Source organism: Aspergillus piperis (assembly GCF_003184755.1).
Source record: "Aspergillus piperis CBS 112811 unplaced genomic scaffold BO85scaffold_3, whole genome shotgun sequence".
NCBI lineage: Eukaryota > Fungi > Ascomycota > Eurotiomycetes > Eurotiales > Aspergillaceae > Aspergillus > Aspergillus piperis.
In genome coordinates, this window is record NW_020291593.1 from 1,421,453 (window position 1) to 1,440,904 (window position 19,452).

Here is a 19,452-nt window from a genome sequence, read left to right on the forward strand (position 1 = left end):
CACCAAAAGCAGTCCGGCGTTCCAATTTAGGGCAGCGGCTGTCAACTTGTCCGGGCCCCCCTAATAGCAACACGCTGATTGGCTGGAACGAATGACTTATCAAGGATCAGCCCACGAGGTGGCCCGTGCATGACATTGCTTTTCTTTTTACTTTTCTTTTCTTCCCAACTGGGACAGCATTCTCATTGTTTGGGTCTCCTTATCAGCCAGTTTCAGCCTATCTCTCACTGTTTGATACGAAATCGGATGCCGAGAGTTCCTATATCGGGAGTGAAGATGTATCATTGTCCAACGTAGACAGTCGATCTGCAACCCCTTTTTTGTGCTTTTCCCTTTGTAGTCTGTCTAGTGTCTACATCTTCCATCCGGACGGAAGAGAGATGGATCCCTGAAGCAGTTCGAAACCGGGTCGAGACGGCGACTCACAGTACTAGAGGACTGAATAGATATCCACCTGCCAAACAGGCGAGGAATACGTAAGTAGTGGCCCCCGTTATTAATTTACTGCCGCCCCATCAGGCTGGCCACTACGAAGTAGTCTATAGTACGGAGTAGTGGCTGGCAGCTCGGCACCTCCTACTATACCCGACTGGGGATGTATTCTGTAGACTCTTGCAATGTCAAGCAATGGCAAGCTTCAGAAAGAGGGAGAAAATTTTTGCTAGCTCGTAGACGAAGGAGAAATGGATACCAGGACTTGCAAAATATTTCAACCGGAGGTTTGAGGAGGATGACTTGCGGTGACGATGGCCCACTTGCCGGTGGGTTGGATTTTATTTCATTTTTTTCAATTCCTTTTCTTCTTTTGTTGTGATTGTCAATTTTTAAGATGAGAGAAATTGAAGGTGACCGCGTCGCTTCCTGAGGCCCCGTCTCTGTCCTGTGATACAGTTAGTCAAGCAGGAGTAAATGAGTAACTGAGTGACTGAGTGAGTGGACTTACTCCGTAATGGGTGGCTGCCTCAATTCCCTGGGTCCCTCCCTATCTACTCCGTACGACTAGTCTATCTCTCGCCAATCTCTCTCTACCATTCCTCCCCTCCCTATCCCTCTACACGCCCACTCACTCCCCCCCGGAAATGCACAAACAGTCATCCTTCTTCCCTCTACACTCCGCGGAGTTACTTCTCCAGATCTTCTACCTTATCCTTATCAGTTCCCCAGAACCATGCCAATCATGCCCTAAACTGCCGTGCAGAGACCCTTGCTTATCTCCAGCACTGGTCTCGTTGGTCCACGCCTCTCGATGAGGGTCATGAACTCGGCCTCGATCGCCATGCCATGAACCCTGAGGTCATCTTCCTGCTTAGGTCCATGACTAGCGACTCCGGCTCTTACGCTGGACTGTCTCTCTTACCGCGCGACCCAGTATCCACAGCCACGCTCAATCCGACTGCCAGGTGTGGATCCCCGGCCATTGCTCCTAGATTGAGTTCACAGGCTTGCCTTGGTTCTGTTTATTTCGCTGCTATTGCTGCTGATAATAATTTTTTTTTTTTTGCCCTGCTGCCACACCATGTTGAGCTTGACCCATTTCCTAGGAGATACTGATTTATGTTTCTCTGAATGTTATGTCGTTTAATTATTATCAGAAGCAAGCCACTCGCATCAATCAACTGGTAATCAGACCGCTGACCCTCCTAGGAGATAGATAACTAGATAGATTGATGCCTTGAAAGAGGCCTCCCACACGGGGGTGTCGGAGCATTTCCTACGCCTGAAAAGAGCGTTTCCACTTCTTGTGACACTATCCGAAGCACCGGTCTATATATACACGTCCTCTCCATCGATCTAATTCGGTCTTAATTCTCCTGTATTGCCCTATACCACACTCTCAATACCCATTGCACTTCCAGCGGGACCCAGTCGTCCGTTGGTCTACTCGAATCTAATACGCCCTGGTGGTGTTTTGTCTTTGTTGTGATACCCCTTCTCTCTGTGCTTGCTAGATCCCTCCTGTACCTTACATCCTTGCTGTCTTACCTTGCTGTCTTGCCAGTGACAGTATACCATCAATTGATTGTGCTATTGACCGAATCTCTCTGGCGATGGATCACATCAAGCTACTCTTTGTCTCTCCGGAGATTAACCCGAGTAATCGCAAAGCACAGTCTATCCCTATCCTCAACCCGTTTGACAAATATGGTCGGGTTTTCTTCTTCTCATGGCTGGGTTTCATGGTAGCTTTCCTGTCGTGGTATGCCTTTCCACCGTTGGTGAGTGACTTCCAACCCGGATGCATGCATGGACAAAGGTTGACATAGGTTCCTCACATAGTTGACCGACACAATTCGCCAAGATCTTAACATGACAGAGACGCAGGTCGCAAACTCGAACATTGTTGCTCTGCTCGCGACGTAAGCCTCCCCGTCCCATACTCCTCTTATATATAGACATCGTTGACAATGTGCTAGTCTGCTTGTGCGATTCGTAGCAGGACCCCTTTGTGACAAATTCGGTCCTCGTCTGGTCTTCATCGGGCTGCTGCTTTGTGGGTCGATTCCAACTGCCATGGCGGGGCTTGTCACCACTCCCAATGGCCTGATTGCCCTGCGCTTCTTCGTGGGTATCCTCGGAGGTACCTTTGTCCCATGCCAGGTCTGGTGCACGGGATTCTTCGACAAGAAGATTGTTGGGACTGCAAATGCTCTTGCTGGTGGCTGGGGCAATGCTGGTGGCGGAATCACCTTGTATGTTGAACATTGTACCCCTCTGGATCATTTGGCTTACTTGTCTCAGCTTCGTTATGCCCGCTGTGTACGATTCCCTCGTCAAAGTCCAGGGCTTGCCACCACACAAAGCATGGCGCGTGGCATATATTGTGCCGTTCATCATCATCGTCGGGGTTGCCCTGACTATGCTCTTCGTATGTGAGGACACGCCGACGGGCAAATGGTCAGAGCGTCATCTCTGGGTGAAGGAGGCCACTGAGTCTGAGGGCAACATCATTGATATCAACTCGGGAATTCCATCCAAAGCCCCCTCGGTGTCCGACATGATGGCGGACGTGGAGAAGAAAGGCGGCGCCCAGACCCCCATGTCCCTGGGAGCCGAGTCCCAGCAGATTGGCCAGTTCGACGCGCTGCGGACGGACACGGTAGTAGCACCCACGCGCAAAGAGGCCCTGAACGTGCTCTTCAGTATGTTCACTGCAGCCGTCGCCATCCCATACGCCTGCACTTTCGGAGCAGAACTTGCCATCGAGTCTGTTCTGGCAAACTACTACGTAGCGAACTTTCCCAGTATGGGACAGACCGAGTCCGGACGATGGGCCGCCATGTTCGGGCTACTGAATATCATCTGCCGACCGGCCGGTGGCTTCGTGGCCGACTTTTTGTATCGAACCACACAGAGCCTATGGTCGAAGAAGATCCTGCTGGTCTCCTTGGGACTCATCACGGGAGCTTTCCAGCTCGCGATCGGACTCACCAACCCGAAGACCGAGGCCACCATGTTCGGCCTCATGGCCGGGCTTGCCTTTTTCCTCGAAGCCTGCAATGGCGCCATTTTTTCTTTGGTACCTCATGTGTATCCATTTGCCAATGGTGAGCTCACTTTGAACCCTCTATTAAATGACTTTGTGCTAATAATAATAGGTGTCGTGTCGGGTGCTGTCGGCGGTATGGGCAATTTTGGTGGAATCATCTTTGCCATCATCTTCCGCTACAATGGGTCGCACTATGCTCAATCGCTGTGGATCATCGGGGCGATCTCGCTGGCAGCGAACGTGGGCATTTCGTGGATCCGGCCAGTGGCGAAGAACCCGGTTGTGAGGCAGTAGTGTTACACTTTGTTTATGAAAGATCTTGATGATATCTAGCCGATGCGAATTCATGTTTATGTAGTAATCAATTAGAGAATGTGCTTTACTATTACTATTCTTCTGATCTTCGTTACGCCTTGCTTCCTCTGTCAAATCTGCGCTCACGTACAGTAACCCCGCTGGTTAACCTAGATCTCGTGGAGCAGCCCGAACAAACCATGGAACACAAAATTCTAGAAGCCATTTACAGCAGCACACAATGCATAGATGTGTAGATCGGATAAGAGATCCCCGGAAGACAGCGGAAAGTCAAAGCGCAATGATGATGGCATAGCGAGTAGTTTGAGTTTCGGGTCCGATTATATGAAGAGCCATATAAATGAGATGATGGATAGTTCCATCAATGCGATTGAAATATCCTGATTTTTCTATCTTATTCAAATTCAAATCGTGAATCTAATCAAATCAACTGATATTATCATACCAACTACAATATAAACACCTGAAATACTTAATATCTACCAAAATGTCTCAACGTACGTCACCCCATGTGTCAGATCCACCACCACACACCATAACTCTACATATGAACACTTACACGAAATACCTAATGATATGATATAGACCACGAAAACATCTTCGACAAAATGTTCCACCACCACAAGCACCAAGACACCCAGCAACATCATAGTGCCAGCCAAGGCGGGGAGAACGACGACGACAGCGGCAAATACCCCTCTCAGCAGAAGAGCCACTTGAATGAGGCAGAGGACGAAAGTCAACCTTCGCATCATGGAGAGGAGGAAGGAGTTGTGAATCGATTTGAGAATTATATTAAGGAGGATGAGGAGTTGGAGAGAGAGGGGCAGACGTATGGGGGGTTGATGTAATCTTTATTCATTTATTTACTATTTAATTAGTTTAGTTTCTTGTGTCAGATTGGGGATATTGGGGGTATTTATCACGATTCAGCTGACTTTAGAGATATGTTTTATTTTTGAGGGTTGTAAGTAGGGTGGGTTGTAGTATGTGATTAGTACTAATTGGCTCCGTATAGCTATTAAGTGCTGAAGGACGGTGTACTATTACTTTGGCGTTGATGGGTAGGTACTATACCCTTAGTAATAGTAGTTAGTTACTAGTAACTACTACTACCGACCAAATGGTGGTTGATGCTAACACTATAATGATATTCAGATCTTGTAGTAGAACATGAACGTCAAGAGACATTACTCGTTCAAGAGCAGAAAATGCCGCCTTGTATGAGTAATTGATAATCCAGATGAAGCCATCACAACTACTAAGTTCTACACAGCTTTTGAACAGAAACATGTAGTATCTACTAGGTCTTGTGCTATCCTACCCTAATCTATAACTGCGTAGTATACAAACAAGTAACAAACATCAAATAAATACCAATACTCCACCACCACCACCACCACCACCACCACAACATCTAGTGTGACCCCTCCTCCCTCGGTCCATCCCAACCCCCAATTCGGGCCATCATCACCCCGAATCCACAAAATCATACATATACAGCAACTACTACCACCACCATACCATCATCCTATCCTCACTTTCACAATTGAACAACTTCCCTTCAACTCAAACCATTGAACCAAGCCCAATCTCCCTCCCCCAACCGACCAATTCCCTACACACACACACACCAACAATGCCCACCCGCCGCATCGCCCAAATCGTCCACCTCAAGCCCTCCGCCATCGCCGCATACAAAGAATGTCACGCGAACGTATGGCCCGAAGTCCTACAGCAGATCAAGGAGTGTAATATTCGCGATTGTATATATCCCTCTCCCTCAGAGTCATAAACGAAGTGCAAAGTCATATATATATATATATATATATATAGAAGCAGAAGCAGAAGCTAATATGGGGCAATGGCTATTTGCAGACTCAATCTTCTTCGATAATGAGCGGACGCTGTTCGCAACGTTTAAATATGTCGGGGAAGACTTTGACGGGGATATGCAGCGGATGAAGGCCAATCCGAAGGTGAGGGAGTGGTGGGGTTTGACGGATGGGATGCAGGTATGTTTATTGCTTCTACTTATCCATTATGATGGTGTGTAGTTCAGAGCGGAATTGAAGTGAGGCTTATATATATATATTTGTACAGGAAAGCCCTATCCCTGGTGCTGTCGGAAGTGCTGAAGGTCCTGGGTGGTGGAAGGTGCTGGATGAGGTGTTTTATACTGAATAAATTGTATGAATATACTCTCAAGTTTGTTTCCGTTCTTTCACTCCTCACAAGTATAGAAATACATAAAACTACTTGACGGATCTCATTCGGATCTCATATACATGCCATGCAACAATGGGTATCTTCGCCGGGAAAATCCGTAGCCGCAAATCAGCTGCTCCAAAAAACGCCGACTCCCTCTAACGCAAATATATCGGTAACCAATCGTTATAGCTCGTGCAACACCACTAAGATCATGCCAACCACCAGGGTATAGGCAGCCCACGGTGTCGGTCTCATTCGGCGCTGCCAGGGACATCCTTCAGGATCTCCCATCCAAATTCGTCCTCTGGCCTCTCGGGCTCCATACCAAGCGCGTTGCGGTACGCCCGCACCTCGTTCTGTAGACCTGCAACAATCCTAATAGGCAGCTCTTCCTCCTCGGAGCGGAGACGGTACGCCGTCCGAATCATCTCGGCACACTTCATCGTCTGCGCATGCCAGTAGTCACGATCTAAGCGGCTCTCCAGGTGGGAGTCACGCTCCGCTTGGAGCAAATTGTTGTAGTGGCGTTTCTGAGACAGATAGTGCATGTTGTTGTTTTGGCAGTAGTTGCGGATTTGCTCAACCATCGTCCCGAGGGTTGCCTCATATTCACCGATCAGTTTGGCGTTCTCCGCCTGCTCGGTCCGTAAAACTTCAACTAAACGTCTCTCTTTGGCAAGGGCACGCTCGAGTTCGGTAATACGGGCACCTAAGCTTGTCAGCCGCTGTTCTGAGAGAATGAAATTCAGACGACCACTTACCGGTGATTTCCCCGTTCACTTGCTGCAAAGTCGGGTTGGCACCCTCCGAACCAGACCGTTTCTGTCCCTGTCAGCCCGGGTTAAACCAGACTATATAGCCTCCATGGAAGACATACCATAATTTCCTCCGCACTAGTCACTATACTTTTCGTCATTTCGCGATTGTTCTTCAACACGTCGCTCAACTCCAACACCATATCGTAGAGATGATGCAGATCCATCTGATGACCCGCGTTCATAGGAACTCCGCCATTCATACCAGGCATTCCGCCGCCGTTGACCTGAGCCGGTGGATGAGGCATCGCAGGCGACATCGAGGGACGAGGAACATTGGACATGCCTGAAGCACCGCCAGAGTTATCGCCGTAGCTGGCAAACATGGCCGACCCAGGGCTACTGCCCGTCATGCCCCCACTGCTGTTCATCGACATGTTTGCGGAGTCAAAAGCGTTGTTTAATGCGTTGAACTCGGGATCGACAGCAGGATTCGGTTTAGGGAGGTTATGGTCGTCGTCAAAGCCGAACCCAGAGGACTCCAAACCCAACACTTCTTTTCTGAATTTCTCAAGGTCACGACGAGTAACGTGGGTGGAACGGCGGCGATGCCCACGCACAAAGGGTGCCTTGGAATCAGGGGAAGGCGTAGACGCGCTGATGATGCCGGGTGAAGAGGGCTCACTTTTGCTGTAGCTGGTGTGGTGCGCGGTCGGGGTTAAATCGTCAAGGTTGGGAAAAGGAACCGTTGCGGTGAGAGCAGCAGACAATGGGGAAGCAGCAGGCAAAGCTGGGCGATGAGGGTCATCCACCTCGTCCTGATAGTGAACCGTGGCCGCGGAGAAGCCAAAACAGTCAAGCGTCGGAAATTCGGAAGATTCCAGCCGAGCACCAGCCTCGGCAGCGCCACAACTTGGGGCGGTGGCCGCACCAGAATTCTCCATGATAGCTAGTAAGTAGCTAGCTAAGTTAAACCTGGGTTATGCCAAAAAGGGATGAAGTCAAAAAACAAAAAAAGGTGTGGTGAATGTAAAACAATAAGAGGAAGGGAAATCGATGGGTAGAAAAATAAAAATGTGGGAACCAGTGAAAAGAGAAGGAACAGAGCAGCTGCTTCTGCTTCTCTGTAAGTAGTAAGTAGTAGTCCCAAAAAAACAACTGTTTGGCTCTCGTTCTTCTCCCTCCTTCCTGTCACTGGCACTTTGCTACGATCGTTGCAGCCGCAGTCAATCGTCTGGTTCCCCCCTTGCAACTTCTCAAAGTTCCGGTAATTGCATGGGAAAATCCCTCTAATTATAGCTGCCCAAAGGAGACTTGCGGCGTAGAGTCAAGAAATTGAGATCTACTGATTGATTATCCAGTTGCAATGGTTTTCATGCATCTGTGCGACCTCTTTTGCCGGCAATGCCGCATCCTCAAGCTCCAGAGGCTATGTATGTATGTATGAAGGCACAACACTCTCACAAGTGTAGGCAAGGCATGCAATTTAGGTATTCGGGCATCCTTCCATTCCATTCAATGCATGAAGTCATTCTAGCCGGGCCCTTTCTCTCTATTTGTCATCACGTCATGTCCAATAAGGCATCTAGTTTCTGGTCGCACCCCAGATACGGCTTGTCCTGCTCCTGAGCCCCCAGTTTCTTCTTCCCTTGTTCGACTCGGCCGCCCACTCGCGCAACCAGCATCCTCATCTTGTCTAACTCCTGGACTAGCTCGCCATCTCTCGTCACCAGATTAGGCTGGATGTGTTTCTGCGGTTCCCGGAACGGCTCCAGTAATTGTTGCAGCTGTCGTAATTGATCCAGGCGCCGTTGTCGCTGTTGCCGTAAGCGATCCAGGTCCGTAAGACGCTCCCGTAGTTCTTGGTATCTGTATCACGATTAACCAGCTGAAACTGTGATCGGTGCGAGAGGTATCCCAGACCTAGCTCGCTGTTCTTCGCTCGCAGATTGGTCCTCTAGCTCCAATGGGAGTTGTGCGATATTCCTGCGACATTAGATCTTTCCGCTTTCCCAGCAACAGAAGTCCGAGGCTCACAAATGACTGGATAGATCCACCGATCTCTCAATCCCTTTTATCAAAGACCCTGGGTTGTGTATTGCCTGGGTTACCGACGACCAGTATAGGCTGGTAATTTGCTGAGCGACATGCTGAACCGCTTGGGAGGAATAGACGATGCGACTATGTTGTTTCAAAGCGGCGTTCACTGGTGTCCCATAGGTTCGTTAGATACATACGCAAATTGAAGAACGATATGCTTATGAACCGCAGTGCACGATGAGCAATCATGTGCTGTAATCCCAGGATCATATACGTGAAGGCTCAATCCTGGATGAATGCACTTACACTTTTGCAGAACATCGCCGACCACCTTATCACTGAGATCATCCTCTTCGGTCTCAGCGGCGTAATTTCGCCAATCTTCGGGCGGCTCAAGGCCTTCGGATAGTATTCGGACTTGCGCCCTGATAAAGGACGACTTCAGCTCGGAGATGGTACGAGTAGATTCCATGACTCCATAGTGAGGGATTGTGATCGGCTCAGAGGATAAGAGAGGACCATCGCGATTCGGCTTCACTGAAACGCGTCCGGCGCTATCGATAAGCACACACGTGACGGATACGCAGTGCCCCCTTCCGCCAACCTGCCATCCATCGTCAATCATCACCAGAGATTGGAGTCAGCAATCTCCTTGCGTCTTGATGATTTGTACGTTTCATGCCGCTAATATTACAGGGCTTCTGCGGCGCAGGTTTGGCCTTTAGGGTCTGGAATTCCCCCTGCAGCTTTCATTGCCTCGGACCTTGATTGTAAACCATAAGCAACAACCGATCTCTCGTATCTAACCTCGGTAACTTGGACCCCAGGTCTGGTCTTCTACTACTCCGCCAAAGAACAAACATCAAGCGACATCTTCATCTTATATTTAGATCACCTTTGTCGCTGCTACCTCTACCCATCTACTGCCTTCCGAAAGCCTCTACCGACTAGTATATCGCCACTATGGCTGACAACCAACGGCCGATAGGCCTGCTGTTCGACATCGGAGGAGTGTGTGTAAGGCTGCGCGATTGCCCAACCCAGAGATAATAGCCTGTTAATAAAGCTGCAGGTTGTCTCCCCCTTTCAGGCTATTCTGGACTATGAACTGGCCCACAACATCCCCCCAGGATGGGTGAACTTCAGTATTTCTCGTACCTCGCCAAACGGCAGCTGGCACAGACTCGAGCGCGGAGAGATCAAGATGGATGCCGACTTCTTTAAGGAATTTAACAAGGATCTACGAAACCCTGACTTATGGAAGGCGTTCCACGAGAGACTTCAGAAACAGCGCCCGGATAGTGCGCCAACATCGGTTCCTCCATTACCCGCCCTGGACGCAGAGTTCCTCTTCTGGGAGATGATGAGGGTGTCTAGAACGCCGGATCCATATATGTTCCCTGCTCTGAAAAAATTGAAGCAGTCGGGAAAGTTCGTTATGGGAGCTCTGTCAAACACAGTGATATTCCCGGATGGACATCCATACAACACAGACATTGATGACAAGAAGTCGCAATTTGACTTCTTCATTTCATCTGCGCATACCGGTCTCAGGAAACCGGACGGGAAAATATATCAGGTTGCGCTGCAAGAGATGGAAAACGTAGCAAGGAAGAAGGGTCTAGGCGGTATTCGCCCGTCTGATATTGTGTTCCTTGATGACATTGGAGAGAACCTTAAGGGCGCAAAGAAAGCTGGCATGCGAACCCTGAAGGTTAATCTGGGACGGACCCAGGACGCTGTGAAGGAGCTGGAGAGAATGACCGGCCTTCAGTTGCTAGAAACTCCAGAAAAACCCCGGCTGTAAATAGTATAATTTGGCCAGCTAGTAAGATCATATTCGGACAGCCTACAAATTCATAACTATAAGATTTTTCCAAATAAAGATTGCTGAAAGAAAAGAGTTGGTTATGATTGTTGGGAGTACGGAGTAAGTGGTGGTACATACTTCGGTCCTTCAGCCCGCTCGTGGCCAACCGCAGTCTGGCGCCGGGATGCAGCCACGCTAAGCGAAGCCTTCCACAAAAGACATCCCACGAAATTTCCCATCTCTTCCTTTGCAGCCACCGTCGACAATCCCCGTCATCAACCAGCGGCAACCGTCAAAATGGTGAGTTTTGCTGTAATTCTCAAGTGACTGGGAACCGACTTCGTCGCAAATTCCCCCGTCGCCTGAACGAAAATTTCAGGTCATCCCACATGGGCGACCGCACTGTGGGATTGGAAACGGGTCTTTGCAAGATGCTTCGGACGGTCTTTCTCTGAAGCGCAAATTGCTGACTCGACTGTCTCTTGTAGCCTTTCCACAAGCTCGTCAAGAACAGCGCTTACTACAGGTAAGAAATTTACAAGACTCCTTTCGACACAAAGTTGTCCTGGAACTAACAAATTTTCTCTCTACAGCCGCTACCAGACCAAGTACCGTCGTCGCCGTGAGGGTAAGACCGACTACTATGCCCGTAAGCGCTTGATCACCCAGGCCAAGAACAAGTACAACGCCCCCAAGTACCGCCTGGTCGTCCGCTTCACCAACCGCGACATCATCACCCAGATCGTCTACTCTGAGATCTCCGGTGACAAGGTCTTCGCCAGCGCCTACTCCCACGAGCTCAAGCGCTATGGCATCACCAACGGTCTGACCAACTGGGCTGCCGCCTACGCCACCGGTCTCCTCCTTGCCCGCCGTACCCTCAAGAAGCTCGGCCTGGATGAGCAGTTCCCCGGTGTCGAGGAGGCCGATGGTGAGTACACCCTCACCGAGGCCGCTGAGACCGACGAGGGCTCCCGCCGCCCCTTCAAGGCTTTCCTTGATGTCGGTCTTGCCCGTACCTCCACTGGTGCCCGTGTCTTCGGTGCCATGAAGGGTGCCTCCGACGGTGGTATCTTCGTTCCCCACTCCGAGAGCCGCTTCCCCGGTTTCGACATCGAGTCCGAGGAGCTCGACGCTGAGACTCTCCGCAACTACATCTTCGGTGGCCACGTCGCTGAGTACATGGAGGGTCTTGCCGACGACGATGAGGAGCGCTTCCGCTCCCAGTTCCACAAGTACCAGGAGGCTGGTGTTGAGGCTGGTGACATTGAGGAGCTCTACACTGAGGCCCACAAGGCCATCCGTGAGGACCCCTTCAAGAAGGACGAGGATGCTGGTGAGAAGAAGACCAAGGAGGAGTGGAAGGCCGAGAGCAAGAAGTTCCGTCCTCAGCGCCTCACCCGCGAGCAGCGCAAGGAGCGTGTTGAGCAGAAGATCCGTGAGCTTGCTGCTTAAATGTCGGACTTCTTGAGGCCGATCGTGCTTGATGGTTTTTACCACCCAAAAAAGAAACTATGAGTGCGATAGTCAAAAAAGTTTGATAATTCTCTTTGAAATATAGGGGAATTAAGGTTCTTCTTGCCCACTACTACTACTTTTTTTTGTGATATCCAGTAGTCTTGATGAAATCTTCATGACCGGAGTTTATATGGCAGGGTTGAGTTTTTATGCGTTCGGAGCAATTAAGGAACGCGCACAATGGGATATTAATTGACCATCTAAGAGGTGCTCCGGTAAAATGGCAATGTAGACACTGCTTGTAGAAACCACAATAACGCCCGCTATACTAGTGTCACAGTGGACCATCATCATAATCCCCCGCCATCCTTCAAGCGTCTTACATTCTCTGTCCAAGTGGATTAATCCATCGATGGATTGTTCGAAGACCCCTCTCGGATATGTGGGGGAACGAACAAGCAGCAAAATTTCGGTAGCCCAAAAGCATTGTGCAACCCTCAAGGAGCATCTTCCCGCTCTGGGTAACATGCATCATGCACTAGTCCTTATTCGGCCTAGCCCTGAAGCCCTAACTGCCATTCCTGTTGCCGTCACTCTCGGAACATGTTGCTCTGTCCGGCCAATTGCTTCGAGATGATGAGGCTGGCTGGATAGTATACCTTCCTCGGAGAATGTAACCTGTACCATTTGTTTGTGACGGGTCCATGGAGAAAAATTTTCTGTCTGCATCGGACTAATGTTGTTTTTGACGCAGTCCATGACGAGTTGATATTTCAAAACGAATGCGGATGCTTCGGCATGGTTGTACGAAGACATTGCTTGCTACTGGTTACTTACTAGTGGGTTAATTAGGCACTTGTTGGTGGTTGATGGCAGACAAGAACAACAGCAGCAACGACGACCCAACCCGAGTAGATCGGACGCTACCGTGTAGTACTACCGACTAAGTAGTAAGTATACTCTGTAGGCGGGTAGATATTCAGCCCCAGACTTAATCTGATGAATGAGTGAATGACATGTCATTCCTTAAGCGAGAGAAGAAACTGGCAGATGACATCATCCGACATTCTACTTAAGCATATTCTGCGCAAAGATCATCCATGCTTTCAGGCTGATCTGTGTAACACCGTATGACATTTAATCCTCCTATTCAGTCTTCAAGCCTCATACGTCGAAGCTAATATTCGCCGTTCAAAGTACGTACTAACTAACTTGGCTACTTTGAGCAGGGATGGCAAAAAAGAAAGGTGCACTTTGCTGGTTAGAGTGTATGATCAACATGGTCTCCTCTCGGGTTCCATAAAGTGGATCGCGTTAAGTTCAATGGATCAAGGCACCACGTACTATGGGAACATGGGTTATTATACTCTGTTATTCGGGTTGTTTAATTTGCCATCGGACTCAAGACTTTGGATCTTCGGTTTGCTTTCTTTCAGATGGCTCGGAGAAATGAAACTTACTATCTTATGATTGTGTCCGCTGAGAGGGCCAGGAGGGATGATCATGATGGGCGTGTGGTGAGAACGCCACTCCAAAGGGAAACTGAAGAGCGGGACCTTGAGATGCCAGTAGTGGGTAGATGCTGGAGAAAGTAACTTACTTAAGAGTGTTAAGAAAGGAGATCGCTCGCGTGGCTTTATCATTCGATCAGTTCTTGCTGTTGGACAGACATGAACTCATTACTAAACTATATTATTAACTTAACCAGAACAAGAGATCTAAGCAGTTGTGGGATCGCAGTCGATCGGGTCAGGTGCTAAAAAGAGGAGTATCTAGAACCTATCACGTACGTACACACACAATGCAGAGTAACCCAGGAAAGAGTAAACGAATGGCGAGAAGAACAACGCACACGAAGATTAGTATCTACTTACTCCATACACGGTACCCATAATTACTTTCTGGTAGTGTCGGGCGCTGAATGCGACCATCAGCTCCAAACGAACGGTACTAGCCCGCCCAGGTTTAGGATTATCTGGAAATCGATGATTTGCGGGTTCGCGTACGCACTTGTAATTTCAGCACCGGTTGAGGGTGGGCTTGGCAGGTTGTCGTGTGAGTTCTGTCCTCCAATTCTCCTCGGCAAACAAATCAGGCGGAATATGCGGAAAGGACGTGTGGAAAGTGGCAAGAAGACTCCCCCGTCAGTCCATTCTTTGGGAGTGGGAAAGGACAAAAAGGATCATATTCGATGCAGGTATCGGGTGAGGATATCATCAGTCGATATATTTGCAATTTTTTTATCTTAAGTACTTCTGTAATGTGTGCAGGGTGCAGGACCAAGCGCAATGCTAAGCGTCGACAGGGGAGCCAAAGTACTTCTCCGTAGACGGAGGGAGAGAGGACACTGTAAGAAACGGTCACAAGTACCCGTTTCTAATACCGTCTAGTAATTTCTCCGCAACGGACTCGAGTATGTAATCGCCGAACTCCCCACTGGCGGGAATCATGCTATGCCCACTAGTCCCAGTTGAGCCACTTCCCTCCTCATCCCGATCGCCTTCAGTTCAACTGGTTTGCTTTGCCCGCAACCCTTTCCTCTTCCCTTCTCTCCCTTTTCCTATTCTAGACCCTTTCGAAAACTACTAGTTTTCCCTCTCCTCCTTGAAATCCCCATCTTTCATTGCACTCCCCTTTCCCCCTCGTCATATTCTTCTCACCCCCCCTATTGACGTCGCTCGTCTTACGTTCTTGTCCCCGTTTCTCCGCTGTGTCACCATGTCCGCAGTACTTCGCCGCAGTACCATGATGGAATGTACCCACCGTCACCGTTCTTAATCATCCGCTGGCTGAAACTGTGATTTTTCATTTTTCGTCGCGAGGCATAGTAGATCTGTCGGATCATTCTATTTTGGACTACTCGTGCAGCGATATAGCCTCCGAAATACGATCTGTATCCACTATCGCGCCAACTGGGTTCAGCTTTCGCCTGAGGACCGCCGCTTCGCTATTAATCAGCGAGCTGACGTCGTCTCTCTTACACCTGTTTTATCTAGTATACTGTGGTTGATTCGCTTACGGACTCAAAATGGAAGGGATTGAGACTGTGGATGTCAGCTGGCTGCATCACTCGCAAAAAGGTAAGCCGGACGCCGCTCAATTGCTACCATATCTACTCTGGTGTACCTCTCCTAACGCGATCGCAAGACCATCTGTCGCGCTGTAAGTCGGCATCATCAGTGGTTAGCGATAAGTCTGTCGCGGATTCAGATGTCACATATGCCCAAGAACGAAGTCTCGAAAAACCAAGCACTACCGATAATAACTCCTCAGCATCAGCCCCCCTCACTCCTACCATATCTAAGGGTTCGTCACAAGAAGATGATGCGAAGGCCACGAAGGAGGTCAAGAATGAAGACAAGTCAGTGGAGGGAAGGCCTACTGGCACATCGCCAGCTACTCCGAAAACCGCGCCTAGGCCGGTTACCGGACGAAGGAACTCTTGGATATCAACCCTGAGCTCCAAGTTTTCCTCTGGTTCTACGCCACCGTCGCAGTCGAATATGAAGGCACAGCAGAGCCCGAAGGCGACCTCTCCTGTTTCGAAAATGGACATGCATAATCCTTTCGGTGCGGCGTATTCCCCAAAGGACAAGGAAGAAGAGAGGACGAACGAGAATAGCCCTTTCGCCTCAACATCTCCGAAAGGTCCTTCGTTCCTTCAGAGCGCCTTCCGGAAACTTTCGTCATCCGCATCTGGTGGCACTGGTAAAGCCGCTTCTACTGGGACGATCTGCCAACGTCGCGTAATGAATATCGATCCGGATCGAGATAGGTGCAAGATCCCGGATCTAAATCCTGCCCAATTGCGTCGTGTCGCTTTCTGTGTGGATGTGGAGATTGCTGGGATATCCTACCGAGAATCGGATGAAGACAGCCCACCAGCAAGTAGTAGGCGACGTCCTGTCCCAGAGGTTAACAACCAAAAGTCCAAACGATCGCATATCAAGTCGAAAGAGAAGGAGGAAGCTGCAGCGCTGAAAAATCCTCAGGCTGTGGTTTCTTCAAAGGATAAGGGTAGCCCAACAAATGGGGCGGACGGGAAAAGTTCTGGGTCACCAGACACACCGCCAGCCGAAGCGAATGCCAATGGCGAGACAAAAGAGCCAACACGAAAGCAGGAGAAGAAGAAGAGGTCAGAAGAAGAGAGGCGTGAGCGCAGGGAAAGAAGGCGCAGACAGGCAGAAGCAAATGGCTCCATACCCATGCAACTCACAGCCGACGGCCAAGAGTATGGCTGCCGAACACCTGCGTCTAACACGAGCCGAACCAAGACACAGAGTCATCCAACGACAGATCCTGTGCGGATATATAGACGCTGTTGTCAACTGCGCGAGACGCCTGTGCTCAAGCGGATCGTTGACGAGATCTCATCACCTTCCTCCACGTTAGCCGAGTCTCCAGGAACCGTGGCCGTGCTTGACCTCAGCGACTTCCCTATGACGGCCGAGGATATTGCTACTTTCTGCGATTGGCTCGCCGTTGTGCCCGTTCGAAAGCTCATCATTGAAAGATGTGCTCTGACTGACGACTCAGTGCGATCTATTCTCGCTGCACTACTTTCCACTAGAACTGTGGAACAGATGATGCAGCGGCGTAGAAAGGGAAAGAAGGCAGAGGTGGTGTCTTCGGAGAAAGAACAGCGGTTCAGCGTCGTTGAGAAGGTGTCGCTGAAAGATAACTCCAAAATCGGACCAGAGGGATGGCGTCATATCTGCCTATTCGTCCACCTATCAAAATCCTTGAAGGCGATTGACTTGTCTGGCATTCCTCTTCCCAAGACACCCATTACTGTTAATTGCTCCAACAAAGGAGCCTCGCAAACCCAGAACGTCACCAACGTAGCAACCCTCTTCGCGAATTCGCTCGCACAACGCTTTGGCGGGGACCACCTGGAAGAATTGCTGCTGAGCGAATGCCGACCTACGACCGAAGATGTGAAGAAGATTTGTGATGCAGCCACCACTCTTGGCTTGAGGAGGCTTGGCTTTGCCAATAACGAGCTGAGCAGGGAAGGTCTGGAGCACATCGTTGATTATCTCAAAGCCGGAAAATGCGAGGGGCTAGATCTGGGTGGGAATCCCATTCAAGACCAGTTGGACTTGATCATATCTTCTTTCACGGAAGACCATCCGCTGTATGCTCTTAGCTTGGCTGACTGTTCCCTTACGCCTTCCACCGTCTACCCCCTGTTCCAAGGATTGACAAGATTGCCGGACCTTCGCTTTGTCGATTTCTCCCACAATCCAGGTCTTTTCACTATGCAGCCCGATGCGCTAGCAACCTTCAGGCGTTTTCTTCCCAAAATGCCTGCTCTTAAACGTATCCACCTTGCCGACGTCAACTTGTCTCCTGACCAAACCATTGCTTTGGCCGAGGTTCTTCCTGAGTGCCCCAGCTTATGCCACTTGAACATCCTCGAAAACCCAGCCATTACGGCGTTGGCATCTGCAACAGATCCCGCCAATCAAGAAGAGGCATGTGCTGTTTATGCATCCTTGATGGCGGCAGTGCGTGTGTCCAGAACGATCATAGCCGTGGAGATAGAAGTTCCAACTGCCGAAAACAACGAGGTTGTGAAGGCTTTGGCTTCCCAGATAGTCGCCTACTCTCTCAAGAATCTGGAGCAAGGTGCCATTGCGGCAGAGTTTTCCGATCCAACAGATACATCGACGAGATCAGCCGTCCATGTTCCGGAAATTTTGCAGCATATCGTTGGCCACGGTACTGGAGATGAGGTGGAGGAAATTGACGAGGCTGCACCTGATGAAGACTATGTCATTGGAGGGACCGGCGTGGTCAAAGCTCTCGGTGTTTGCCTCGGTAACGTGGATCGCCATATGCCAGGAGACCAGTCCGGACCCCCAAGTGGCACAACTACACCCAGGCATAGGAAGTCCAGGTCTTATGTCACTAAACGACCCCGTGACATGTCTAAGAATCTATTGGAGTCGGCGCGTAATATCCGGACGCGAATCCAGTCGGCCCTTGTGCGCGAAGACAAGGCCGGCAATGATACCAATTACCGTATGTTGTTTCTCCTACTCTCCCCCCATCTTAGGCGGTGACGCTAACCAGCTCTACCATTGCAGGGCGTCTCCAATTCCTCGACTTCACCTTACAGCGCATGATCCAGCGATTTGAAGACGAATATCCTGAGACCCGCATCATACCCCAGTCCATCCCATCGTATGCGATCCAGGATACTAGCTCACAGGGTTCTAACGACGACGGATGGAACGGGCCTGTGTCTGAAAACACCCAGCTGAATGGCACCTGCGCTGATGCCGAGGCCGTGGCAGACGAGGAGGAGGAGCAATATGCCGTCCGACTATCGCGGTCAAGCTCGATTACGTCGCTTCATTCACGCGCAATGACCTCCGAGGAAGGCCATGTTCACCGTCTCGGGCAGAACATTCGGCGCGATTTCCTCCGGCCTTCGTTCGATCAGGCTGACGATGATATGTCGGCATTCTCATTTGAGGAGTCCCATATGGCCGCCTTGCGTGATAAACTTGATCGTCTGCAGGAGGAACAAACCCACGCACCTTTTGAAAGCGTGGATGCGGACAAAGCGCTTGGAGATCTGGGTACCACAGTGGAGGAGTTATGGGCCGCTCGTAAGAACGATGCGGAAACCTTTGAGAAGTTCCGGCAAAGCCAGATCGCTGCGCAATTCAACAGTGGCAAAAGGACATCGTCTAGCAGGAGCAATGGGAACGACGATACCGAATCAGATCAGCAGGCTTCTTTCTGAGTTAGAACCTGAGTTGACTGGGTTAATCATAGCCGATTTCTGGCTTTTGTTAACACCCACAGGTGCTTCTTCCCTCGTCTAGCTGGCGATGGAGCTACTGTTTCTGTATGGACGGATGACTGGGATCTCTGCCGGCAGAGAATGGCCCTTGTTTGTATATAGGTCACCGAAAAGAGTGACATTCTTATCTGTATTCTAATCTACTTCGCACATGCAATGTGTATCTGCGGTGGCAATCTCCTTTCTTTTTACCTATTGTTTGTTTTTCTTTTTCGTTAGTGGATGGGGCAAATACAGGCTAAGGGTGGGTAAAGGCGTCGGTGGCAAAGGTGCATGGGAGAATCTGGGACATATAGAGAGTTGAGTACTACGAGAGGTGGTGAGGGTAGGGTGTTGATGTTGATACCAATTATGGGTTGAATTATTAGCGATGGTGAACGACTTAATAATCAACATTTTAGAAGAATGTAAACAGTTCCCCGCTTAGATAAGGCGGACATCCTCGGCAGGCCCCGAGAATCCGGGGAGGGAAGGAGCCCCCGGGCCTATTCACATGTCAAGCCCCCATCCATCATCCTTCCATCGTCATCCCCTCGCTCTTCTCCCCCATCAGATCTTC

At 49.8% G+C, this 19,452-nt stretch overlaps 9 protein-coding genes across 9 annotated transcripts; 7 read left to right on the top strand and 2 right to left on the bottom strand.

Moving 5' to 3' along the window:
* The first annotated feature begins 1,602 nt into the window (after positions 1-1,602).
* On the top strand, positions 1,603-3,874 carry BO85DRAFT_475364 (MFS transporter). The gene is made up of 5 exons (XM_025662718.1): positions 1,603-2,216; positions 2,278-2,357; positions 2,415-2,690; positions 2,740-3,545; positions 3,597-3,874. The coding sequence occupies exons 1-5, from the start codon at positions 2,049-2,051 to the stop codon at positions 3,779-3,781; spliced, it is 1,515 nt and encodes a 504-aa protein (XP_025519169.1). The 5' UTR covers positions 1,603-2,048; the 3' UTR covers positions 3,782-3,874.
* Positions 3,875-4,289: 415 nt separating this feature from the next.
* On the top strand, positions 4,290-4,653 carry BO85DRAFT_484986 (uncharacterized protein; the record flags this gene model as incomplete). The annotated part of the gene is made up of 2 exons (XM_025663283.1): positions 4,290-4,299; positions 4,388-4,653. The coding sequence occupies 2 exons, from the start codon at positions 4,290-4,292 to the stop codon at positions 4,651-4,653; spliced, it is 276 nt and encodes a 91-aa protein (XP_025519170.1).
* Positions 4,654-5,249: 596 nt separating this feature from the next.
* On the top strand, positions 5,250-5,989 carry BO85DRAFT_517443 (L-rhamnose mutarotase; the record flags this gene model as incomplete). The annotated part of the gene is made up of 3 exons (XM_025664910.1): positions 5,250-5,568; positions 5,681-5,817; positions 5,906-5,989. The coding sequence occupies exons 1-3, from the start codon at positions 5,442-5,444 to the stop codon at positions 5,987-5,989; spliced, it is 348 nt and encodes a 115-aa protein (XP_025519171.1). The 5' UTR covers positions 5,250-5,441.
* Positions 5,975-7,712, bottom strand: BO85DRAFT_466532 (uncharacterized protein; the record flags this gene model as incomplete). The annotated part of the gene is made up of 3 exons (XM_025662133.1): positions 5,975-6,722; positions 6,775-6,835; positions 6,891-7,712. 3 exons carry the CDS (start codon positions 7,710-7,712, stop codon positions 6,265-6,267), a joined length of 1,341 nt encoding a protein of 446 aa, XP_025519172.1. The 3' UTR covers positions 5,975-6,264.
* A 618-nt stretch (positions 7,713-8,330) lies between these two features.
* On the bottom strand, positions 8,331-9,280 carry BO85DRAFT_484989 (kinetochore subunit FTA4 family protein; the record flags this gene model as incomplete). Its single annotated transcript, XM_025663284.1, has 4 exons — positions 8,331-8,637; positions 8,692-8,754; positions 8,806-8,974; positions 9,115-9,280. The coding sequence occupies 4 exons, from the start codon at positions 9,278-9,280 to the stop codon at positions 8,331-8,333; spliced, it is 705 nt and encodes a 234-aa protein (XP_025519173.1).
* A 167-nt stretch (positions 9,281-9,447) lies between these two features.
* BO85DRAFT_475367 (HAD family hydrolase) lies at positions 9,448-10,686 on the top strand. The gene is made up of 2 exons (XM_025662719.1): positions 9,448-9,825; positions 9,881-10,686. The coding sequence occupies exons 1-2, from the start codon at positions 9,772-9,774 to the stop codon at positions 10,613-10,615; spliced, it is 789 nt and encodes a 262-aa protein (XP_025519174.1). The 5' UTR covers positions 9,448-9,771; the 3' UTR covers positions 10,616-10,686.
* A 189-nt stretch (positions 10,687-10,875) lies between these two features.
* BO85DRAFT_446419 (60S ribosomal protein uL18) lies at positions 10,876-12,212 on the top strand. The gene is made up of 3 exons (XM_025659502.1): positions 10,876-10,918; positions 11,107-11,144; positions 11,212-12,212. The coding sequence occupies exons 1-3, from the start codon at positions 10,916-10,918 to the stop codon at positions 12,071-12,073; spliced, it is 903 nt and encodes a 300-aa protein (XP_025519175.1). The 5' UTR covers positions 10,876-10,915; the 3' UTR covers positions 12,074-12,212.
* A 1,678-nt stretch (positions 12,213-13,890) lies between these two features.
* Positions 13,891-14,392, top strand: BO85DRAFT_191509 (uncharacterized protein). Its single transcript, XM_025654432.1, has one exon. The coding sequence runs from the start codon at positions 14,062-14,064 to the stop codon at positions 14,323-14,325; it is 264 nt and encodes an 87-aa protein (XP_025519176.1). The 5' UTR covers positions 13,891-14,061; the 3' UTR covers positions 14,326-14,392.
* A 712-nt stretch (positions 14,393-15,104) lies between these two features.
* BO85DRAFT_484992 (putative cell wall biogenesis protein Mhp1) lies at positions 15,105-18,833 on the top strand (the record flags this gene model as incomplete). The annotated part of the gene is made up of 3 exons (XM_025663285.1): positions 15,105-15,156; positions 15,224-18,103; positions 18,169-18,833. 3 exons carry the CDS (start codon positions 15,105-15,107, stop codon positions 18,831-18,833), a joined length of 3,597 nt encoding a protein of 1,198 aa, XP_025519177.1.
* Positions 18,834-19,452: the final 619 nt, after the last annotated feature.